The sequence below is a fragment of the Ctenocephalides felis genome, unplaced genomic scaffold, assembly GCF_003426905.1.
Source record: "Ctenocephalides felis isolate EL2017-DRISC unplaced genomic scaffold, ASM342690v1 CF-g0.4_SCAFFOLD_01886, whole genome shotgun sequence".
Taxonomy (NCBI): domain Eukaryota; kingdom Metazoa; phylum Arthropoda; class Insecta; order Siphonaptera; family Pulicidae; genus Ctenocephalides; species Ctenocephalides felis.
In genome coordinates this window covers 86,548,951-86,571,553 of record NW_020538040.1, presented here as the reverse complement: position 1 = coordinate 86,571,553, position 22,603 = coordinate 86,548,951, and the positions used below count along the sequence as shown (strand labels likewise).

Genomic DNA, 22,603 nt, shown 5'->3' with positions numbered 1-22,603 from the left:
GCTCATAAGTAAATTGAAATTTTTGGCAAATGACAGTTTTCATTTGTTTTCAATGTCAAACAATATCTCAAATATTTTTAATGATATGTCGTTTTTTGCAATTTTTTTTATTAATTTCTATAATATTACTACATTTTTATAATGACATATATCCTGAAAAATTTCCTTAACAAAATTCAGAAAGATTGATCAAAATCCAAATAATAGTTTAGGAAGAGTATATTTACATATATTATTACAGAAAAATTTTATATTTTATATATATATATATATGAAGACCATATTCTCTATCGTCAAATACGTTTTATATAAATCACAGACAAATTTTAGTTAATAATTAATTACAAAGAAACGGCCCAAACGATTTACTTTTATTGAAAATATACATGTAATTTCATAAAACTTTTATATTTATATATTTTAAATAATCAGAAATTAAAATAGTTAATGACATTTTGTTTTTGCTTGTTATTATATAGAATATATAGAATACAATTTTATACATTTTAATTTCTGTACATATTTTTTATATTTAATAGCGCAGATTACTTGTGTATTTATTACATTAATTGTCTACTTCATGATTACTTGAATCCTAATTAAAGATTGTTTTCCTGGTTTAAACCTTAGTGATCTCATTTTTGCAATCTTTGCCGGGTATGCATCGCAACTCTGTTTTATCAAAGTACAAGTCATTTGGACAATCATAATGTTTTATTTGCCATTTGTTGTTAACCAAGAAACATTGATAATATTTTTTGCAATCCCTTCGATCGGAAAAGACGTTTTCACTTTTGCATGCAATTCTGAAAATAATGCACAATATATAATATTGATATGTAAAATAATGCATTATGTATATTTAATATTTGTTGCAGTTTATAAATTTTATGTGGATAATTATTTTAAATTTGTTATACTTTTGGATAAATTAAGTTTTTACTTATTATTGATTCAAGTACAACTTTGGCTTACCATCTTTTTAAAATATAAATATTTTGGACAAAAGAATATTTATTTCGTGATTCTCTAATATTATATAATATATTCATATTTCTAACATGAAATTATGTTTTCATGTAAATGGATATAATAAAGTCAAAACATTTACTAATTGTCCTAAGTGTGACAGATTGTAATTAAAATGTACAAAGAGTTTTTATGTAAAATTAGCCTTTTTCGACAAAGAACAACTACTGGATTACTTTCTAATAAAAGAAATTATCCAATTGATAGGTCAACTGGTTTGTCTTATAAAAAGCCAAGTCGTCGAGAAGGAATATCATCACATCTTACAGATATTATCGTTCTGAATGTTGTTAAAAAAAGTAGATGGAAGTGGCAAGTTGTATGAACTTTCCGATACATGTAAATCAATCCTTTTCATTAAGAAGAATGGGGATTCGACTGTTCAAATAAAAAAATACTGTTAATTTTGAAAATAGTATTTATATTAACTATAAAAAGTTATGTAATATTTACTTAAATTCATAATATATGTAATTCTCTTGACTATAGGGTAGAGTGGGGCTTAAAGGTCCGTGGTCCAATATCGATATCTCAAAACAAGAGTTAAGAATTTTTCAAAAACAATAAATGGAAGAAGTGGGCAAAAGATTGCTATCGGGAGATGAACAGTAATGTTTGAAAATACATTCACATGCAAAATTATTCATACACATGCAAAATTATTTTTGTTTGTTGTTAGTTTTATTGGTTGTGGGCACTCTTGTTTAAATAACTAGACTTTAATATAATTTTTAAACCTACACTATTTAAATGTTTAATAAGATGAATGTTATTTTTAAGATAGATGCAACAGTTCTCTATATATATATAACCTTTATAATAGCTTTACCCTGGCAAAGGCAACATTAAAAAATAGTAAATAAAATGTAAATTCAGTAAAAAAAAGCTATTTTACGAGAGATAAGTTAAAAAAATATTTATTTTAATTTTGATAGTTTTTCTGACGAAATACTAGATCGAGAGTATTACTGCTTTATATCCGTGAAAAATGTGTTCATGAAATTTATATTTTGCCTTAAAATTAGTTAAATAATGTAGCTATTATTTCTTAAAATTATTTCGAATTTATGTTTTCCATGGCCATTTTATATTATCCTGCCTATGTGGTAAAAGAAACCAAGTAAAAATTTTTTTTGAAAAAAAAACAGCAAAAAAACATTTCTACATTTATGAATAGCTGGGAATTTTACTGAACATAGTCAGATAGTTGTTTGTTTGATATGTTATTTTTAGTGATACAATTGGTTTAGGTTCCCCAATATAATTCTTCAAATTCGAATTGGACCTTTGTGCCCCGATCTACCCTAGTGCGTGAATACGCACTTACGACTATGATATTTTATGTTGTTCATAATTTTGATCTCAAACGATTCAGAATGACCTACAACATCAAGGAAACATAAAATTAGCAGGTTGGATATTTTGTCGAAAACATAAACATTTTCCTTCGTTATACAGCATTGTAATATACATATGCTCTTTCTCGAAATATCTATTATAACAATAAATATTAGCGATTTTCTTGATTATCCAATTTTAAGTAAAGTACTTGATGATGACTACTCTACTCTGACTAATTAGGTACCATGCAATAATGATATTCATTTCTACTTGGACATATAAATTCAATGTTTTTCAGTAAAAAAAACTTTCGAGCGATGTTGCGCATAAAAAAGAATGTAAAACTTTATTACATTATCTATACACTGAATAAAAAAAAATACATAAAAAAACCCAAAATTAAAAAAGTTAGTACATGTCAATAACATTTAAAACATTGAATTGAATATGAGAGCTGTTTTATACATTTAGTTATATTAATAGCTATTAGCTTTTAGCTAATATGAATATAATAGCTAAAAGCTATAGCGAAAACAATGTATATGAAATAAAAATTTAAACTAACCTGCACGAGAAAGATTTTGGGTCGAACCATTCGTTGACGTCGTCTTCACATTTCAGTACGATCGGTTGCAATTTGTCATTGCACCAAGCATAAATTGATGGGTCTGGTGCATAGGTTATAAAAGAATTGGGATTTGTGCAATTCATGATGGCGCAATCAGCTTCTGACGATTTCTTTTTACACATATTTTTAGAATGATCATATACATAGTTAGGTGGGCATACGTAAACCTGGCCTTTACCTTCTTTGCAGAATAAGTATCTTGTGCAGTCTTTCGGGTCTGATTGATGCACATATAATGTTATTAGTTATTATGACATTTATGACATTATTGTAAGAAACTTATAAGCATATATACACTTATAACAAAATTATATATATATATATATATATATATATATATATATAAATAAATATAAGGTTTAGATTTTTTTGTTCGACGTTGAGACATATCTTGAATGTTTATTTTTACCCAATCGTCAAAATAAAAGAAAACAAATAAATAATAAAATATTCATTTATACGTTTCGACACGGATTGTGTGTCATTATTCAGTAAGCCTTTTTAGAAATTTTTGTTATATAGTATCTAACTGAGATAGTGTATAACAAAAAAGATACTGTATAACAAAAAAAAAACTGTAGTGGGGCGCATGGCATCGTGCCTTAAGGCAAATTGCTAGAACTTTCCGTATCAAAAATAATTTTTTTTTTTAAAATAATTATTTTTTCGGAAAAAAAATGTTTTCTTTATTTTAAAATATTTTGGAAGTTTGGAACTTTTTTTCAAAGCAATCGTACTGTTTTAACTGCATAGAGACGAAATATGGAAGCGCGTAAGCGCCACGTCGTCGTCGAACGGATAAACATTGCTACGGAACCCATAGGAATGTAAACAAAATTTATACTTATTGTTAAAATCTTTATAAAGTATTTGATAATTTTATGTGCATATGTCTAATGATGATTTTTGACCGCCAAATGGCATTTTTTTTACATTTGTGGGGATCAAGCAGGCTAGTCGTGGTAAAGAAAACAATTGGACTTGTCATATTTTGATATCATTAATTTTTATAGTCAATAAATTTTATATATTCGTATACAAGTGAAGTTTATACATTCATATTCATTACTACTCTCACACATTTTTCACTAGATCTCCGAAACCGCTAATCCTGCCTTTACCTGTTTTTTGAATTATTAAAATCGGACACTCCGTTCTTTTAAAAACTGAGTTACCGTTTGTGGCACTTTTGCCTCGTATCTTCGAAACGGCTAGATCTGCCTATGCCAAAAACTAATCATCACGTCTCCTTATCAACAGCAATCAAATGTTTTTAAACAATTGAAAGCCGTTGAACCGTGTTCCCGAAATCGTCGACGGAAATTTGAATCTGCACATACACACACACGCACACGCACATACATCAATTTTATCTAAGGTATGCCAAAATGATCAGAAACCTCTAAAACTTAAAGATATATAAAAATTATCATTTTCGATTTTTTTTGCGATTACTATAACTTACCCAACGGAAAGTTAAAAATAAATATTTTATTATTTATGTTTTCTTTTATTTCGACGATTGGCTGAAAATCAACATTCATGATAAATAAATAAATAAATATATATATATACTAGCCGACCCGACAGACTTTGTCCTGTCAAAAAAATTTGTAATGTGGCGGTGTTTTGTTCTACCTTTTTTCTATTCTTTGCAAAAAATTATCCCGAACAGAACCGTCACCCTGGTAATAATTCGGTGTGAATTAAAAATAATTAAATAAAACACTATAAGCATTTAAAAGTAAGTAATTTTAATCATGAAAATCATAATTCAAAATTCAGTTCAATTTTCATTGTAGTGCTTTGTGATAAACAATGATTTTTGTTTGATTACCTGGCGCATAGACAAACAAATCTGATGGTTTTCCAATACGGGAACAGACAACATACATTTTTCCATGTGAGAAACATGGATTTTCCAAATTAATACCACAAATACTTAATGATACCATAAACGCACTGGAAACTGTAGTCGTTTAATCTCAAATGGTATATCAGTCGGAAACATAGGGATGCACGGTGCGAGAACATCTACTGCTTTATACTATCCTTTCAATATAGTAGCTTCCATCACGTTGTTTGGTAGTTTTTTTTATCGCTAACCTTCGAATTTGCAACCGTTGCAAAGGCGCGGTTGGTCGATATTTTGCAGCATTATAATTGCCGATCCAACCTTTAATTGAAGATTGTGAGGTGACAATCCTAGCAAATCCAGCGAGTTTAAAAACTCCGGTGGATCGTCTTGGTTAGTTGCCAAATCAACCGATTCGCCTCAAATTTGTTCTTGAAATATAGCTCGTTAATTAATAGAAAGATATTTACATGTTTATATAAATATAATAAAAATTAGATTATCAAAAACTACACAAAATGTCATGACATAGATCATTGTTTTTTCTACAAATTTCGTTGCCTACTCGATTAAAAAAGAAAAGGGCTGTTTTTAGGGTTTTCCCGGCAATTATTCGATTTTTTCTCGCCGTAAGAACCATCCTTGGACATGAACGAACATTTTAAAAGAATAATTGGGCAAATTGGTCCAGGCGTTGTTGAGCTATGCGCTTACCAACACATTTTGCGATCCATTTTTATATATAAGATATATATATATATATATATGCATTATACTTTTTTATTCTACGTTACTCTATTTTAAAATCAACAATACCCAATTTTTTTTTCACGTTATATTTTCTAATTCATAATAAATATGCTTTTGTAATTACTTTATTATGTATTACACCAAAGTTTCAAAGTGTTTAAAATGAATTTTTAAAAATTTTACAAATCCACAAACACAAAATAATGCAAAAAATATGAGTAATGGTGTAATAACTAATTTTGCTTTAAAATGTAGCGCAAAATTTTACCAATTGAAATTTGTTTATGAAGGCTCATTATTATCCATAATGACAATGGATAATACCTCTTAACATTTCTTAAACCTTCTAAACAACTATTTGTTGTATATATATTTTATTTCTATATCTGAGAGTTGATTTTTTAATGAGTTTGTTAGATTTTTTAAGAGTGCCATATTTCTACATATGCTACAAACAGACACTGAGAAAAATATGTTTATTCATGTATATGAATCTTGATAGAATAGAAAGATAAAGCTATACAAAATTACCAAGAAGTGAAATAGATTATTTTTTGGTTATCTAGGTTACCTGGTTGATATCCAACAACCGCGCATGTAGTTCCTTCATTTTTGCAATTATCATCATCAGTTTTCGACGAACACTGATTATTTACGCAATATGGAAGGCTTGGATTTGACTCTGCGCAATTTATTGTGGTAACCGGGTTTTCTTTTCCAACACAAAACTGCAAAAAATGTTTTTTTCTTCACACAAAATTTATAACACTTAAATTAAGACATATACTACAAACAGATACTCATTTTTCACATATTTGAGCGTTACATCAATAAAAAATGTGCAAGTATTGCCTTCTTTCTGTGAAAAATGCAACTGAAATTGATCTAAACTGTACTTTAATCCCTAATTTAAACACTAACAGCTTATGAGGATATGCCATGTTAAATTATTTCGTATACGTTGTAAAATTAATCGCAAATAAACAAAAAGCACAATTATAACATTTGCAAATGTGTTTAATCTAAAAAAAATTGTGATTTAAATATCTATAGGACTATTCAATTTTAAATTTTTACATTTTTGTTGCGTGCATTTATTAAAAAGCTCGGATCGTCTTATATAAAATAATTATGATGAATTATTCTCGGATAAAATAGAAATGTTGTGTAATGCTATGTTGCTGGTCTATAATACAAAAAACCTTACTTCGCGTATGTGTTATCAAAGAGATATAATAAAGTTGCAATTATGATAAAATTGCTGTTTGACATTTGTGCGTTTTTAGGTTAGGATTAGAATTTATATGTAAAACGCCTGATTGCACAGCAAATACGTAGCCATTTGTATTGTGATTACCAACTTATGCGGTTATAGACCCGAAACATAATATTACTATAACATTTATATTGATTCGAGAATGGGCCTAGTAATCTATAAACTTCTTCAATGACTTTTAACTTTACGTCGGGTAAGTTCTAATAATCTCAAAAAAATGAAAATAAATGTTTGTATATATCTTTAGGTTTCACAGGTTTCTTATCATATTGGCATACCTTAGAGAAAATGTATGTGTTAATGCTTATGCCGACGATTTCGGGAACACGGATCAATTGATTTGAATGATTTATACAAAATTTTATTTGTATTAACAAAATTAAGAGCAGTTTTGCAGATCCAATAAAAAAAGTGAAAAAATGCAATTTAGAGGTCAAAAATGATCATTAGACATACCCACATCAAACTATAAGATTTTTTAAATAGATTTTATTAATATGTACACATTTTGTTTATATCTCTATGGTTCCGTACCAATGTTTATCCGTTAGACTGTAACGCGGCGCTTACGCGCTTTGTTATTTTAACTCTGAAATTGGTACGCAGCGCAATTGCTTTGAAAAAAAGTTCAAAATTTTCAGAAAATTTCGAAATATAAAAAAAATCCAATTCTTCAAGTAAGTCAAGGTTTTTTTGAAATTTCAAAATTCTCAAAAATATTTTTTTTTCACATTTCAAAACATTAAAAAAAAATGGTGCGGGGAGTACCAGCAATTTGCTTCAAGACACGATGCCATGCATCACTAGTTAATTTTGGAATTGAGAATTGTTTCATACATTTTTTAATAAATTACTAATTTTACCTTCAAGGTTGAACAACCTTCACAAAATGATCCATACTGATTGTCAGTACACTTTGGTGGGTCGCCGAATGTTGCACGTGATCTCGTTCTACCCACTGGGAAACCACGGACATATGTGGGCGAATTCCTTTCAGCACCCACTGCACCCAAGGCAAACTGCATAAATTTTATTCTTTAATTAAAATTTAATTTGCAGTATATTCATTAAAAAAACTCCAAATTATTCTAACTAAGGGTACAGAACTAATGTTTAACTTATTAAAAATATTTACCGCTGCAACCAATAAAACTCTTGAGAACTTCATTGTGAAAACTTATTCATAAGTAAAATTATATGCAACTTATATTGCAGTCATAATCATATATGCCTTTATATATTGTTTCTAAGTTGCATATGTCAGAGAGTGACAGAGTAGGTTAACAATTTCTTTTATAATACTAGAAGAAAAAGCTCCTAAAGCTCAACTTATAAAGAAACTATCTTATGATATTGATTTGAACCAATATGGAAAATTAAAATATTGTAATCTCATTAACAAATTGATGTGAAATTTATTGATATAATATCATAAATTAAATTTTAATTATATTTAATTTAAAATTCCAATAGTTATTATCACTTTTTCTTATCATACAGCTAGTATTTTAGTTTATTTTATTTTAAAATTAATTGATAATATTGAAATTTATTATTTTTTATTGCATATATATTTAGAAGTTGCAGTTATTAGTTAATTAATATGTTCTATATTTGTTTGTACACTTAATATAAAAAATATTCTCTGATTTGGAATGTAAGGTATCCGGAAATATGAATATTTTTATTAGATTGTTTCATAAATCTAAATTTTAGTATATGTTTTACACCTGAGAAATCATGTTGTTAATTGCACTATTTATTTCATATCTAATCATTAACTTCTATAAAACAATTTCTATTTAAATAGTTCCATAATTTATTACTTATAATATATGTACATATGTTTATTGATATAGTTATATGCATATTTAAGCAAGCTTAGCAAATACTAAAATTAAAGAAGTCTCAGACCCATCTAATATTTTTAATACATCATATTGTTAGTAATATATTTATCTATAAGAGTATAGTATTATTTATCGCCAACACCGTTTCTGGTTGCTTGGAGTGCAATAATATCATTTTTAATATAAAAGTTACAAATTGAGTATATATTAAGCAATTTATTTATATAACAATGTTACAAAAAAGTTAAAATAAATATCATAAAATAATAATTTGTCAGGATTTCTTAAGTTGTCTCAAATCAATATAATTTCGATATATGCCGGTCTTTTAGAGATACATTAAATACATTCAAATTAAGTAGTACTAGTATTTTAATACTATCCAAAAATATTTAGCGTGAGGATTTTTTAGGTAACTTATATTTTTAATTTTTTAATATGTCTTCATAAGATACAGAAAAAGCATGATATTTTCACAATCTCTCAAAAAAATTGATTATGAGGCCGATTCCGCCGTAAAATAGATCAATGTTATGGGTAGGCTATGTTACCAAGCGCTTCTCATACAAAATAGCACTAAAATACTGTCATAATGCCATGTATTTGCTGAGCGATCAGGCGTTTTATACATAAAATGCAATTTCACCAATGTTATTATGCCACATCACAAAGATGCGTTTATGATAAGATTGTACTTTTGACGTTTGTGTGTTTGCTAGGTTAGGTTTTTTATCTAAAACGCCTGACTGCGCAGCAACCACATGGCATTTGAAAAGTATTTAGTACTATTTTGTAACATAGCCTTGCCATAACATTCGTCTATTTTACGACAGAATCGTTCTCTATATGCCAATATGATCTCGTAAAGTGTTAATCTACTCAAACAAATAACATAAGACTATTTAAATATTGACTGTCACGTTTCAATTTTAATTTGATACACTTAGTGCTTATTCAATAAAAAAAATTAAAATATTTCTGAACTAAAATTAATAAAGTTTTAACATATAGAAAGGTAAAATATGAACAAATTTATGAAAAAAATAAATAAACTGATGTCATAATAATATATTTTATCTATTTTTAACCAGAATAGAGCATCAAGCACTCGAGTGTATTTTTCAAGTTTTATTGGGACACATCATTTTTTCAGATATAATTTAGCAGCATTTCCAGAATATAATCAAATGTCTTCGCAATCATGCTAGTATTACCATTTTTATATTAGATCTCTAACCCAAACTACAACTTCGTGTTGAAATGTAATCACTTAATATAGTATTTAGAAAGGAGGGCGAAGGGGTAAGGAGTAAGCATAAAGGTTCAATTTAATTTACATGTATTTCACCCTCTACTTTAAAATAACATTGTTACAAAATTTCATAGTGATAGTGATATAATAATTATTCTACATCTTCATGCTATACATTTAGAAGTCCGTCTTATTTCTTACTTTTAATTCTATTTTCTTTATTTTTATATTAATTTTATCTATATCTATCTATCTATTAGTATATATGTTGTACATATGTACAACATATTCAATCAATAAAATTAATGATAAAATAAATAATTTTGATTAGAACAATTATATTCATGGATTTGAAAAAAATCTAAAATGTGAAATTTTTAAATGTCTTCTCATATTTACGAGTCTGTGTTCAAACCTAATCAATTTTTACATAAAGCATGAAATGAAACAAAGTACTTATTTTGTATAGTTTCTTTGTTAACTATTTCATCGATGTATTAATATAATTTAGGTTTCCTCTCGCAAGTTCCTGTGTTGCAGCTTTGAGTAGCTTGGTTAAATACTGTTCCAATCGGACATTGATCAGGAACTGGCTCGCCTTTAGGACGTAAACACGTGAAGAACTTTCGGCATGTAGCGTCGTTCTTGAAAGCAAATTTTCCACGTGCTCGGCATTGCCCGACACAAGTTTCGCTCCTTGGGGAAAACTCAGCGGGTTCTTCGCATTGCAATACGGTTCCTCTTCCGGCCATACATACGACGTATAATGATTTATCACCGATGTACGGAAGCACCTAGTAATTATTAATTACAATTGACTTAAATTAATTGTGATTCTGAATATACGTTTAAGGGGGTTGTTCTTTTTTTTACAAAAAATGCAAGAAATTTGTTTTTGTTTTTCTCGAAATGTATTTATCATAGAGACATGCGGTTTTTTTTAAACAAAAATACAAATCATAGAATATTACGAAATTTTTTTTTCGCTGTCATTTTTTAACCAGGGGGCGACAAAGTCGGCCTTGCAAAATCGATCTCTTTTGCGGTGCCACAGATAAATCCGTTGCGCATCGCCCGAAACAAAAAAAAAAGAAACTACGTTGAAGAAGAAGTTTGAATTCAGTACCCCTACCAAAATGAAAGAAAAAAAGCAAAAAGAAAAAAAAATGGCAGCTATTTAAAAAAAAGTGTCAAAAAAGGCCTTTTTTGGGGCGAGAAGCTTCGCAAAATTTTTTTGCGTAATATTATCAAGTTGTTTGAGGTAGGGGGACTAGGTATTGCAGTGGTGAACAAATTTAAAAAAATGCAAGTCAATCCGACTTGTTTGTCACCTGGTCGGAAAATCATATGTGAATAGCAAATAAAGAAATGGTCCCAACACGCTTTCCTGTGGTACAATTTTTGGTTCTGTGTAATCACTACCTATTTTTATTTGAAATTTCCTATTCTTTAAGTACGATTCAAAAAACTTATAATATAACGGAAGTAATGTTTTAATTTTGTGAAGAAGTCCTTCGTGCCATACCTTGTCAAATGCTTGACTTATGTCAAGAAAGGCGGCTGAACAATATTTTTTCTTCTCAAAAGACTTAGTAATTGTATCCATTAGTCTGTGACATTGTTGTATAGTAGAATGTCCTTTTCTGAAACCAAACTGATGATCTGGTAGCAGACTGACTTCTTTGTTTATATCTTCCAGAATAATTTTTTCAAAAATCTTGGACAAAATTGGTAGAAGACTAATAGGCCTATAAGATTGTACAAAATGTAAATCTTTTCCTGGTTTAGGAACCATTATGATAGACGCTAACTTGAAGGTTGAGGGCCAATAATCCATCCTTAAAATTGCATTAAAGATATATGTAATAAAAATTACACCCTTTCTTGGAAGTTCTTTAAGCATTATAGGTGTAATTTGATCCGGACCTGCAGATTTCTTTATTTTTATTCTCTGAATTTCATTGAATATTCTTTTAACTGTAAAGAATTTTGTTTTGTTAGCTGTAAAATCTTGTCCATTGTTTGTGGAAAACTGAAAGCTATGATTTGAAAATGAAATATTCGGTGTAAAAACTGCGCTTAAGTATTCTGCGAATAATATGGATTTTTCTGAGTCACTTCTCGCCCAACAAGTTGAAGAACTGCTTTCCCGAATTGGTGATTTATTCATGATAGGTTTTTTCTTGTTGGCAATAGGCTTCCACACAGAGTTATCAAATCTGTTGAGATTTTTCAAATAATTGTTAAAGCTATTCTCATTCCATTGTTTAATTTTGACTTTTAATTCATTACTTAATTCATTAAGTATTTTTTTATCAGTTGGATAATGAGAATTTTGCCATATTCTTCTTGCTTTTCTCTTTGCTGCTATCAATCTTTTTATTTCAAGACTAATACTTGGAATTTTATAACTACTATGTTTGTTTGTAGTTGAAGATTTGACCGCATTTTCCATGATTTGTTTGAAGTTAACAAGTTCATTGTCAATATCACTTGGAATTTGTAATTTGGTCTTTAAGTTAACTTTTTCTTCAATCATGCTTCTATAAAATTCCCAGTTTGTATTGTTGTTATGCAACGCTGGAGCTTGATTTGTTGGTATAACTGTCGTATTGATTGATGCAATTATAGGCGAGTGGTCAGATGATAAATCGAAACAATTTTGAACCTCAATATATGATTTATTAATACCAGAAACTATGAAAAAATCCAAGAGGTCAGGTATTCTTGCTGGATCAGTAGGCCAGTATGTTGGTGTTCCTGTAGAAATAGTTGTGTATTTATGTTGTTGTATTAATTTGTCTAATTCTTTTCCCTTGGAATTCACTAATCGTGATCCCCAATTTGTATGTTTGCTGTTGAAGTCTCCTCCAACTACAAACCTATTTCCCACAGTTTCGAAGAATTCTTGAAAATGAAAATCTTTCAAGTTATGCCTCGGTGGACAATATACAGCCGAAATCACTAAGTCATATGGTAGAAGTTTAACTCTTACTGAAGTTGATTGTAAATACTCTTTGTTGAAATTTTGCAATTCGTAATGTGAAATACTTGTTTTGATAATTATTGCGCTGTCTCTATGTGCGTAACCATCTGGATGTGGTGTGTGATATACATTATAATATGGAATTCTGAGATGAGAATAATTAGTGAAATGTGTTTCACTAATTAATAGTATGTCAATTTTGTTCATTGATAAAAATAATATGATTTCATTTCTGTGAGAATGAAGACCATTTGCATTCCATAAAGCTATTCTCAGTAGTTGTCCCATTATTTCATTTTACTAATTACTGCTGAAAGCATGTTCAAAATCATTCCATTTTGTTGCATGAGTTGATCGAACATTTTTTTAAACTCCGATAAGAATTGTGACAGTTGGCCATCCATGTTGGAATGATTGTTTACATTGGCGTATGACGCTTGCTGACGTAGTGATTGTGCATAGCTCAAATGGTCGGATGTGTATGCCGGTTTGTTTATGTTATGATTTTGACTTCTAGGTTTGGTCGGGTTTGCGTTGATACGATTATTAACTGTTGTTTCCATTTTATGATTTTTGTTGATAAGTTCTTGATAATATGAGCATTGTCGGTAATTTGCGTTGTGCGGTCCTTCGCAAAAGTAACATGTACCAGGCGCTTCTTTGGGTTTTTTGCACATTTGAGTTGGATGGGGGCCCCCGCATCTAAGACATACAAATGGCCGGTTGCAGTATCGTTTTGAGTGACCATGCAATTGGCATCTTGCGCATTGGATAATGTTTGAATTTTTAAATGGAGCTTCAAAATGTATAACTTGATTTAATAACCTGTTTATTTTGAAAATTGAAGCGTTATTTACGTTTGGTTCGAGATCCACGTAGAACATATTAAGTGGTTGTTTTGTTTTAGGTTGCAAAATATTTAATACGTTACGCACTTTATGTATTCCTGCTTTTTCAATCGCTGTTTTAATTTCATTTATATCTGTACTATGATGCATGTATTTTAAAACCACTCGATACGATCTTTCTGACTTTATTTGACATGTGTGATATACTGTGTTGCGTTCTTGCAAGTAATGAATAAATTTTCTGTAATTATCGGCACTATCCATTTTAATCTTGACAATTTGGTCCGGCAGGATTTTCGTTGTATATTGACCACTAGTAAACACTGTGTTTAAAGTACTAATCATTAATTTAAAATCTCTAACACCATATAGAAAAACAGGTGGAGTTACTTGTGTTTTAATTATGTTACTATTTGTTTCCTGATTATTGTTATCTTCGTTAATAAGTGTGTCGAATCTATTCGACGTAGGAGTTGAATTAGTATTGTTATTTGCAAAACGTTTTCTTTTTATACCGTAGACAACCTGCTGCCACGGGTTTGGGTTAATTGATTCATTTGGTTCATTTATTTCATTGCTTTGTTTACTCACTTCCATTTGTGAAGTCATTTGAGAACTTGACGTATCCATATTAAATTGTGTTTTTGCAAACTTTTGAAGTTTTTGAATAAATTCTGAATTTGTTTGCGAATCATCAGATAATACTTGTTCCGTTTGAACAAGTGGCGGTATTGAATAATTGCTCCCTTCTCCTTGCGAAGGGAGCATATATAAAATAAATTAAACTTCTATATAACACTAAATTATTGAATTCACTTCACTGATAAAATATATAAATTGTAATATTCACTACTATCGAAAATATATGATTATGTAATGGTTTAACTCACAACAGACGATGTGACCTGTTCGGCTGATGCCGATGGAATGATGAACTATAGAAAATAATATGAAGAATAAATTTAATTTTTCGGGGCGTAATATGGTCAGAATATATTCTGACGATTTGACAATTTCAGTGCACCGTGCCGTGGCGCCGGGTTTTGCGTTACAATTCTTAGAAAATTGGTATTGCAGCCTCTGACCTGTGTCATTCACACAAGGGCTGTTTTATACCTAAATACTGTACACTCGACAGTCATAATTTTAAGTGAGTCTAGAAAATGCAGCGGAACAGTCAACAAGTATATTCAATCACCGCTGTATTTGTAATAGTTTGAAGATATTAATATAGATTTATACCAATCACAGTGTTTTTATTCAGTAAGATTCAAATTTGGAACGGTTATCGTCAGATAACAATTATTTTCTTACAGTCCGCTTTATTATTAATTACTGATGGTAGCCAGCCCAACCACCGACAAATATTATTGAGCCGAAGAATTACTCCAGATGCTGTTGTAAATGCTGAGAACTGAGCCCGCTTGGAACGCCATAGACATATTTGCGAGAAATGTGCTAATTGACCTGCAATCTATGGAAAGAGAAAAAGCAAATAGAACTTTGTTTTTTTAAAAGATAAATATAATTTCAGTGCAAAATGATAACATTCTAGATCAGTGATTCCCAACGTGGGGCGCACGCCCCATCGGTGGGCAATTTGAAAATTTTGGTGATTTGAATGTAATGTAGTAACAAAAAATGTTTATTAGATCTAACTAAGGTGTCCCAGTTTGGTCGGGACATTCCTAGTTCGTAATGTTGCTTCCCTGGTGTCGAAGTTATATTTTTTGTCCCGGGTTGACCTGACTTTTTAAAAAGTTTAGCTTGAATTTGTATTTTTCTCATTACTAGTAAAATTACAACTAACCGTAATTATCTAGAAATGATATATGCGATAAACTGCTTATATAATACTAAACAGTATGAAGTGAATGTTGCGAAAAGCAGAAATTTTCCGAATCCAAATTGCCCTTCATTAATTATGTTAAACTTTCTTTGCCAAATTTACGAAAATTGCCAAAAATTTAAGTAAACTCTGTTTCGGCACAAGAAGGTCAGTGACAAGATTCATGCACAAGAAAAGTAATATTTTTTACTAAAGTTAATTGCGAAGTTTAACGCAAACAGAATTTTATGCAAGATTTTAAAACCGGAAAAAACGTAAACCAAAAATACGATGTGAGTTTTTTTACTCACTGTTAGTAACTATAGCTAAAGATGGAATTAATTTAAAACAAACTGATTTTTATTGTATCCTCAAATAGTGCAAGGTTGGTACATAAGTGCGGTTTTTATTCTTAGATTGCTTCAAATAAATCTTTAGGTTTGCTAAGGTATTCTAAATGTAAAACACATTTTTTATTGTATAGTAGAAAATTCAGCTTTTAATTGGTAGAAAATACATTTTTGATCGGTTGCGTAGTTTTCGTTAAGCCATCGTTGAAAGATGAAAAAATCAAAACAAACATTTTTATCATATTTTCCATTTTTATTTCTGCAAAGGGAAAACAATCATCCAAAAAGTTAGGTGTTGTTTATAGTGTCGAAGCCTTAATAAATGTCAAAATTGGTTTGGAAAATGTCATTCTGGTGATTTTTGTCACAGTGAGCAGTGCTGCTCTGATTGTCTAGTTAAAGATGTGGACAACTTAATTAAAACAATAATCAATTCGGCTAATAGAAACAATTTGGCTATGTTTGAAAACTATTGGGGCTTGGTTCGTTGGAATGTTTCTCCACATCCATCAATGACCTGGCTATAAACCATTTGATTAAAACTCTTGATTTAAAAAAAAATTGTGCTTAATAAAATGATGATATCAAATTGTGCTTAATTCAGTTTTTGCTAATAAAAACTAGAAGTTTTATAAACGTGGGATAATGATGCTTCTTGGTCATTGATCAAAATGATCAATACATTTAAGGAAAAAGTTATTTAACCCCTTAACTTACAATTTAGATTCAAAAATGTCGGCCCAAAGTTGTTCAAGCTGGAGCGGCGTTATGACTATTTTTTCTCATAGTGTACGGTTTATCTCAAAAATAAAAAAAAAATTTTGTTTTATAAGTTTATAAGTTTTGTTTTATAGTTTCGTATGAATAAATATTTTGTAATACTAGCGTTTACCATACCGGGCCATGCCCGAAATGCGTAATATTTGCTTCTGGCCCGAATATCGTACGCGGGCTCTGCCCGTAATATTCACTTTTGGCTTAGCAATCGTTCGCGGGCTCTGCTCGTCATTTTAAGCTGAGGGGTTAATTCCACGCAAGAATTGTCTTTGATTTTATAACAAAAATGCGCACTTACTTAGTTGCCAACTTGATAACTACAAATTTCTAGTAAAAATGGGCCCTTACTTAGTTGCCAACCCGACCATATGAACAAATATTTGCTATAATTTTGATAAAATAAAATTGACTTGAAATAACATAACGTGAAAACTTGAGTTTAGTAAAATCTCAGTAATTTAAAACCTAATATAGAATCTTTGTGCAGCATGCAAGCATAAGTATCGCAATAAATTTCGAAAAAATAGTAATAAAATTTGTTTGAAATTTCCGTTTTTTGGCTTATTCCGAAATTTTACTTATGACGTTAAATAACAATTTAATGGTGATTTTATATTGAAAGTTATCATTCACATTTTTATTATTTTATTAACAAAAAAAATAGATGGGGCGCATAACGTTTTTAGAAACCTCAAAGTGGGGCGGAGCCCAAAAAAGGTTGGAAATCACTGTTCTAGATCATCGCCCCACAAAGTAATGCCTAACGCAGTTTCCGTGGGGACCAGAGGCAAGGAGAAAGCGGAGATTTTAGTCGGCATTATATATCCTGGCGGTATTGAGTCCGACATACCCAGACAAAAGACCAGGGATGCATAAAGGCATTTCTTTTGCTATACAAAAAAACACACATACATTCATTTCTTTAAGGTATGCCAAAATGTTCAGAAACCTTCGGAACCTAAAGATATGCAAACATTTTGATTTTTTTGCAATTATGTTAAAAAGTTTTTGTTTAAAGAATATTTTTTTCACAAGATTCATTTTTTTCATAAAAGTAAATTTTTATTCAAAAATTTCAAAAATCAAATTTCTCAAAGTTTAAAAAAAAATTTTATCTTTTTTAAAAAAAAATATTTTCTGGTACGTAAAATTCCAGTAATTTGCCTTAATAAGGCAGGAGGCCATACACCACTTTCATTATATTTACTCACTGAAATTAGAAACATTTAGAAATGTAAAATACCTATAGGGTAGTGGTGAGGATCACTTTGATTAATTTGATATTGAGTGGACTGTAAACTATAAATATTTCATCACCATAAGAAGATGTGAATAAAACCACTATTTAATTTATGACATATATTGAACTACTCTCTACAACCTTCTTCTCTTATTACATTTGCTAGACTCGCTTATTATTATATGTTACAGGTATTTATACTCATATAATTGTACCCCCTACCCCGAAGGGTCCCGGTTAAATAAAAGCCCTGGTCAAATCTTGACCATACTGCCGGCCCTGCATTATAATTAATGCTGAACAATTGATTAAATATTACAAAAATATGAATTCTTATTATCTAATATCTTTTACCCTGTAACTTATTATCTATCATTTTATTATATATTTCTTAATTAGTAATTAGTAGAACATATATCAAAAGTAAAATTAACATTAAAATTGAACAATAAAAATTACAAATAATACATTTTAGTCAGATCATCTAAACATACATGTGTAAGTATATCAAAGAATACGATTAACATTAACTCTGAATTATAAAAAGGTAATATTTTACTTAAATTATCCAAACATATGCATAGGAATATCAGTAAATACATCAGTTGTATAACCATTACATGATATATTAATAAACAATATTAAAAATCTCCTTTTGGTAAAGGACATATTTTTGATGCAGGGCGTACATATTCACCCGTTTTTGTTTTTACATGTACGACACGTACTTTGTTATCACTTCCATAAATAATTTTAATAATACGCCCTAAGGCCCAACTTAATGGAGGCAAATTGTCCTCTCTTAATAAAACTACATCATTAGTTTTTAAATTAGGTGTTTCTATTAGCCATTTATAACGTCTTTGCAATTGATTTAAATAATCTACTGACCATCTTTGCCAAAATAAATTTCTTATGTAAGTTAAGTTTTGCCATATTGACATTCTATTAATATTTATTTCTTTGAGGCTTGGCTCAGGAAAAGCAGTTAACGCGTCGCCAATTAAGAAATGACCTGGTGATAAAAAGGATGGTTCTGATGCATCATCGTAAACGCCAGTGATCGGTCTCGAGTTTAATATTGCTTCAATTTGAGTTAGCACCGTGTAAAATTCTTCAAAGGTTAATAAAGTACTACCAATGACCCTACGAATATGATGTTTAGTTAGCTTGACAGCACTCTCCCATAAACCCCCAAAATTTGGTGCGCTAGGTGGTGTAAATTTCCAGTCAATTCCATGTATAGATGCTGCCTCAATCAACTCAGAACGCGTGTTGTCTTTTTTTAAAAAGTTTATATAAATCATGTAACTCGTGACGAGCCCCAATGAAGTTTCTGCCGTTATCCGAATAAATTGTGATACACTTTCCCCGCCGAGAAATAAAACGCTTCAGCGCCGCGATAAAGGCTTCAGTTGAAAGGTTGCTTACCAGCTCTAAATGAATTGCCTTAGTACTGAAACAAATAAATACCGCAATATAAGCTTTTAATCGTTGAACCTTGCGCAATCGGCTTGCACGAAGTGTAATAGGTCCGGCATAGTCTACGCCGGTGATTACAAAGGGCCTGGAATGACTAACCCTGTCACTCGGTAAATTTCCCATAATTTGTTGTACAGGACGACAATTGTATCGATGACACCTAACGCAATTTTTAATAATATGTTTGATCGTGTTTCTCGCATTTATAGGCCAGAAACGTAATCGAATATTTGCAAGAACCGTTTGTACACCTGCGTGCAGCAGCCTCTGGTGCTCTTGTAATAAGATTAAATTTGTTATATGATTTTTACTCGGCAATATTATTGGATGTTTTTGATTATATGGAATATTCGCATTCTCTAGTCGCCCCCCTACTCTTAAGATATTATTTTCATCTAAAAATGGGTTTAACTGAAGTAAAAATCTATCTGTAGTTTTAACACCTGTATTTGATTTAATCGATTCTATTAATGGTTTAAAATTTTCGTATTGTGTTTTGCGAATAATAATTTTATGAACCGAATTTTAACACGGCTTCCATTATTACCTTTCGCAAACAAATTTACTGTAGGTAAGAACGCACCCCCCGTCGCGAGATTTGTATTCATAACCGTATTAGACGTATTGCTAGCATTGTCGGGTTCGTCTATACCTGGCCGATTAATATTTATTTGCTTATCTTTATGGAGCAAACTATGATGTTTCTGAGAACATATCCCACATCTATACCTTTTAAAGCATTTATGTCGTAAATGTCCCCTTTGCAAACAATTAGAACATAATCCGTTGCCGCTAATAAAATTCTCTCGATCAGATAATGCCATAGAAAGAAATTTGGAGCAATTTACTAAATAATGATTATTATTGCATAAAACGCATGCATTGTCAACATTATTTGATCGGGACAATAAGGATTTCCTCTCTGTAGAGTTGTATTTATTTAAGGTATTTAAATTTATTCCTTGTGATATTTCCAATGCCGTTCTTTGTTGGTCTAAAAACGTGAAAATTTCCAACACCGTCGGTAACTGTTTTTGGCATCTGCAACTATTAAATTTAACCCTAGTATTTATGTCAAATTTATTCAATAATAAGAAGGCTAATAACTGATCCCAATTATCTACATTAGTGTTAATAGCCTTAAGCGAATTAATAATTTGCTGAGCGTTATTAGAAAAAGATTTTATGTTTGATGAATTTAGTTTAGACAATGAAGGTAAATCAGTTAATGCTTGTAAATAAGAATAAGTAATTAGGCAAACATTCTCAAATTTCGCGCATAATAAATCTAACGCTATCTGGTAATTACTGTCACTCAATTGCAAATTATTAATTGCTTCTGCGGCTTCTCCGATCAAATGTCCTTTTAAATAATAAAATTTCTGTACGTTAGACAAACTATTATTATTGTGAATCGTTGCATAAACTAATTCTTTAAACCCTACCCAATTTTTGTACGATCCGTCAAATTTTGGTATCGAAATGTCGGGCAACTTTATTTGCGGTTCGCTATCTACATTTTTCTTATTAACGGGCTCTGAAATTGTGCTTAACAAACGTTCTAATTTAAAGATTACCTCTATATATAAATCATCGATCACTTGCGCTTCTGAAGTGTGCTCATCAGATAATTCATTAATTGAATCTTGTATATTTTCAAAATTAAAATAATCTTTTTCATGCCGCGTTTTTAAAACGTTTAATAAATTTGTAGGCTCTCCTTGAAGATCCCTACTCAAGGTTTTTTCAAATTTAATTTTAATATTTTGGCGTTTATATAATAACCTTTTTAATTCTGCCATTTTGATTAAATATCACAAAAACTCGAAAAATATTAAAAATAATAATTATAATTTAATACTTATGAAAATAATTTTACCGAAATGTTATGGGACGCGTTAACTGTTACAATTGATTTTACTAAATTATGTATTATATATGGCAATTAAATGACATCTAATATATAATATTCAGACTAGTATCTCAAAATTTTCAATTACAACATTTTCAACAATTATTCCAACAAAGCACTTGACAATCAAGGTAAAGAATAATAAAAATATTCACTAATACTATTGAATTATTAACAATATCCCTATGATAAGACTATTTCGGTCAAGACATTAATGTTGTATGCTCGACAAATGAAGCAAAATCCATAAAATATTATTCTGGTAAAACAGAAATAATAAGAATCAATAGAAATCTAGCAAATAAATCGACTTAGCTGATATTTCTCTGGAGGAGTGTCCATTTGCAGCATCCGACAACTAGTGGCCAAGATAAATCTGCTTCCAATGGTTGAATAAACTTCCTGCAGGAACCAGCTATGCGTACGCAGTATTGTTAATAGTTCTAAACAATACGCAGCAGTCGTCCTTTGAGATCTTGAAGAGTTGTATTGAAATGCTATATTGGCTAGCAATTTGCTCCAGTCGGGTTCTCGAACGGACCGATTGTCTCAAATCCGTGATGACATACAACAAACCACTACACGACTCAATATAGCACGAGATCAAAATCACAAATCACAGTATATTATTCCACTTGTAGTTTTTATATTCGGATCAGATCAACAATTTATGATCTAAAATTTGGCTTAATGTGACCAATTTTGATCTAAAATTCGGCTCGAAATGGACCAATTATGGTGAGGATCACTTTGATTAATTTGATATTGTGTGGACTGTAAACTATAAATATTTCATCACCATAAGAAGATGTGAATAAAACCACTATTTAATTTATGACATATATTGAACTACTCTCTACAACCTTCTTCTCTTATTACATTTGCTAGACTCGCTTATTATTATATGTTACAGGTATTTATACTCATATAATTGTACCCCCTACCCCGAAGGGTCCCGGTTAAATAAAAAGCCCTGGTCAAATCTTGACCAGGTAGAAAAATATGTACAAAATTATGTATGTTGTATTATATCCCACATAATGCAATAAAAATTTCAAAACAAAAAAACTAAACTAACTCAAGTTGTTAGCATATTTTAAGGTTATGAAAATAATATACTTATACAAGAAGAATTAAGATTAAGCTATTTAAATAACATTTTCTACTGTTTATTAACTACCCGCAAATGAAATTTTTTG

The 22,603-nt window shown here is 30.0% G+C and overlaps 1 protein-coding gene across 1 annotated transcript; it reads right to left on the bottom strand.

The window, feature by feature from the left end:
• Window positions 1-619: 619 nt before the first annotated feature.
• Window positions 620-8,047, bottom strand: LOC113375480. The gene is made up of 5 exons (XM_026615414.1): window positions 8,015-8,047; window positions 7,743-7,898; window positions 6,175-6,331; window positions 2,936-3,215; window positions 620-806 (listed from the first exon to the last, which is right to left on the bottom strand). The coding sequence occupies exons 1-5, from the start codon at window positions 8,045-8,047 to the stop codon at window positions 620-622; spliced, it is 813 nt and encodes a 270-aa protein (XP_026471199.1).
• Window positions 8,048-22,603: the final 14,556 nt, after the last annotated feature.

Excerpts from the sequence above, each read along its gene's own strand:
- LOC113375480 (XM_026615414.1), bottom strand. The coding sequence starts at position 8,047 with ATGAAGTTCTCAAGAGTTTTATTGGTTGCAGCG. Across the intron at positions 7,899-8,014 it reads GAGTTTTATTGGTTGCAGCG|TTTGCCTTGGGTGCAGTGGG; the intron begins GTAAATATTTTT and ends AAATTTATGCAG. Across the intron at positions 807-2,935 it reads CCAAAATCTTTCTCGTGCAG|AATTGCATGCAAAAGTGAAA; the intron begins GTTAGTTTAAAT and ends CATTATTTTCAG.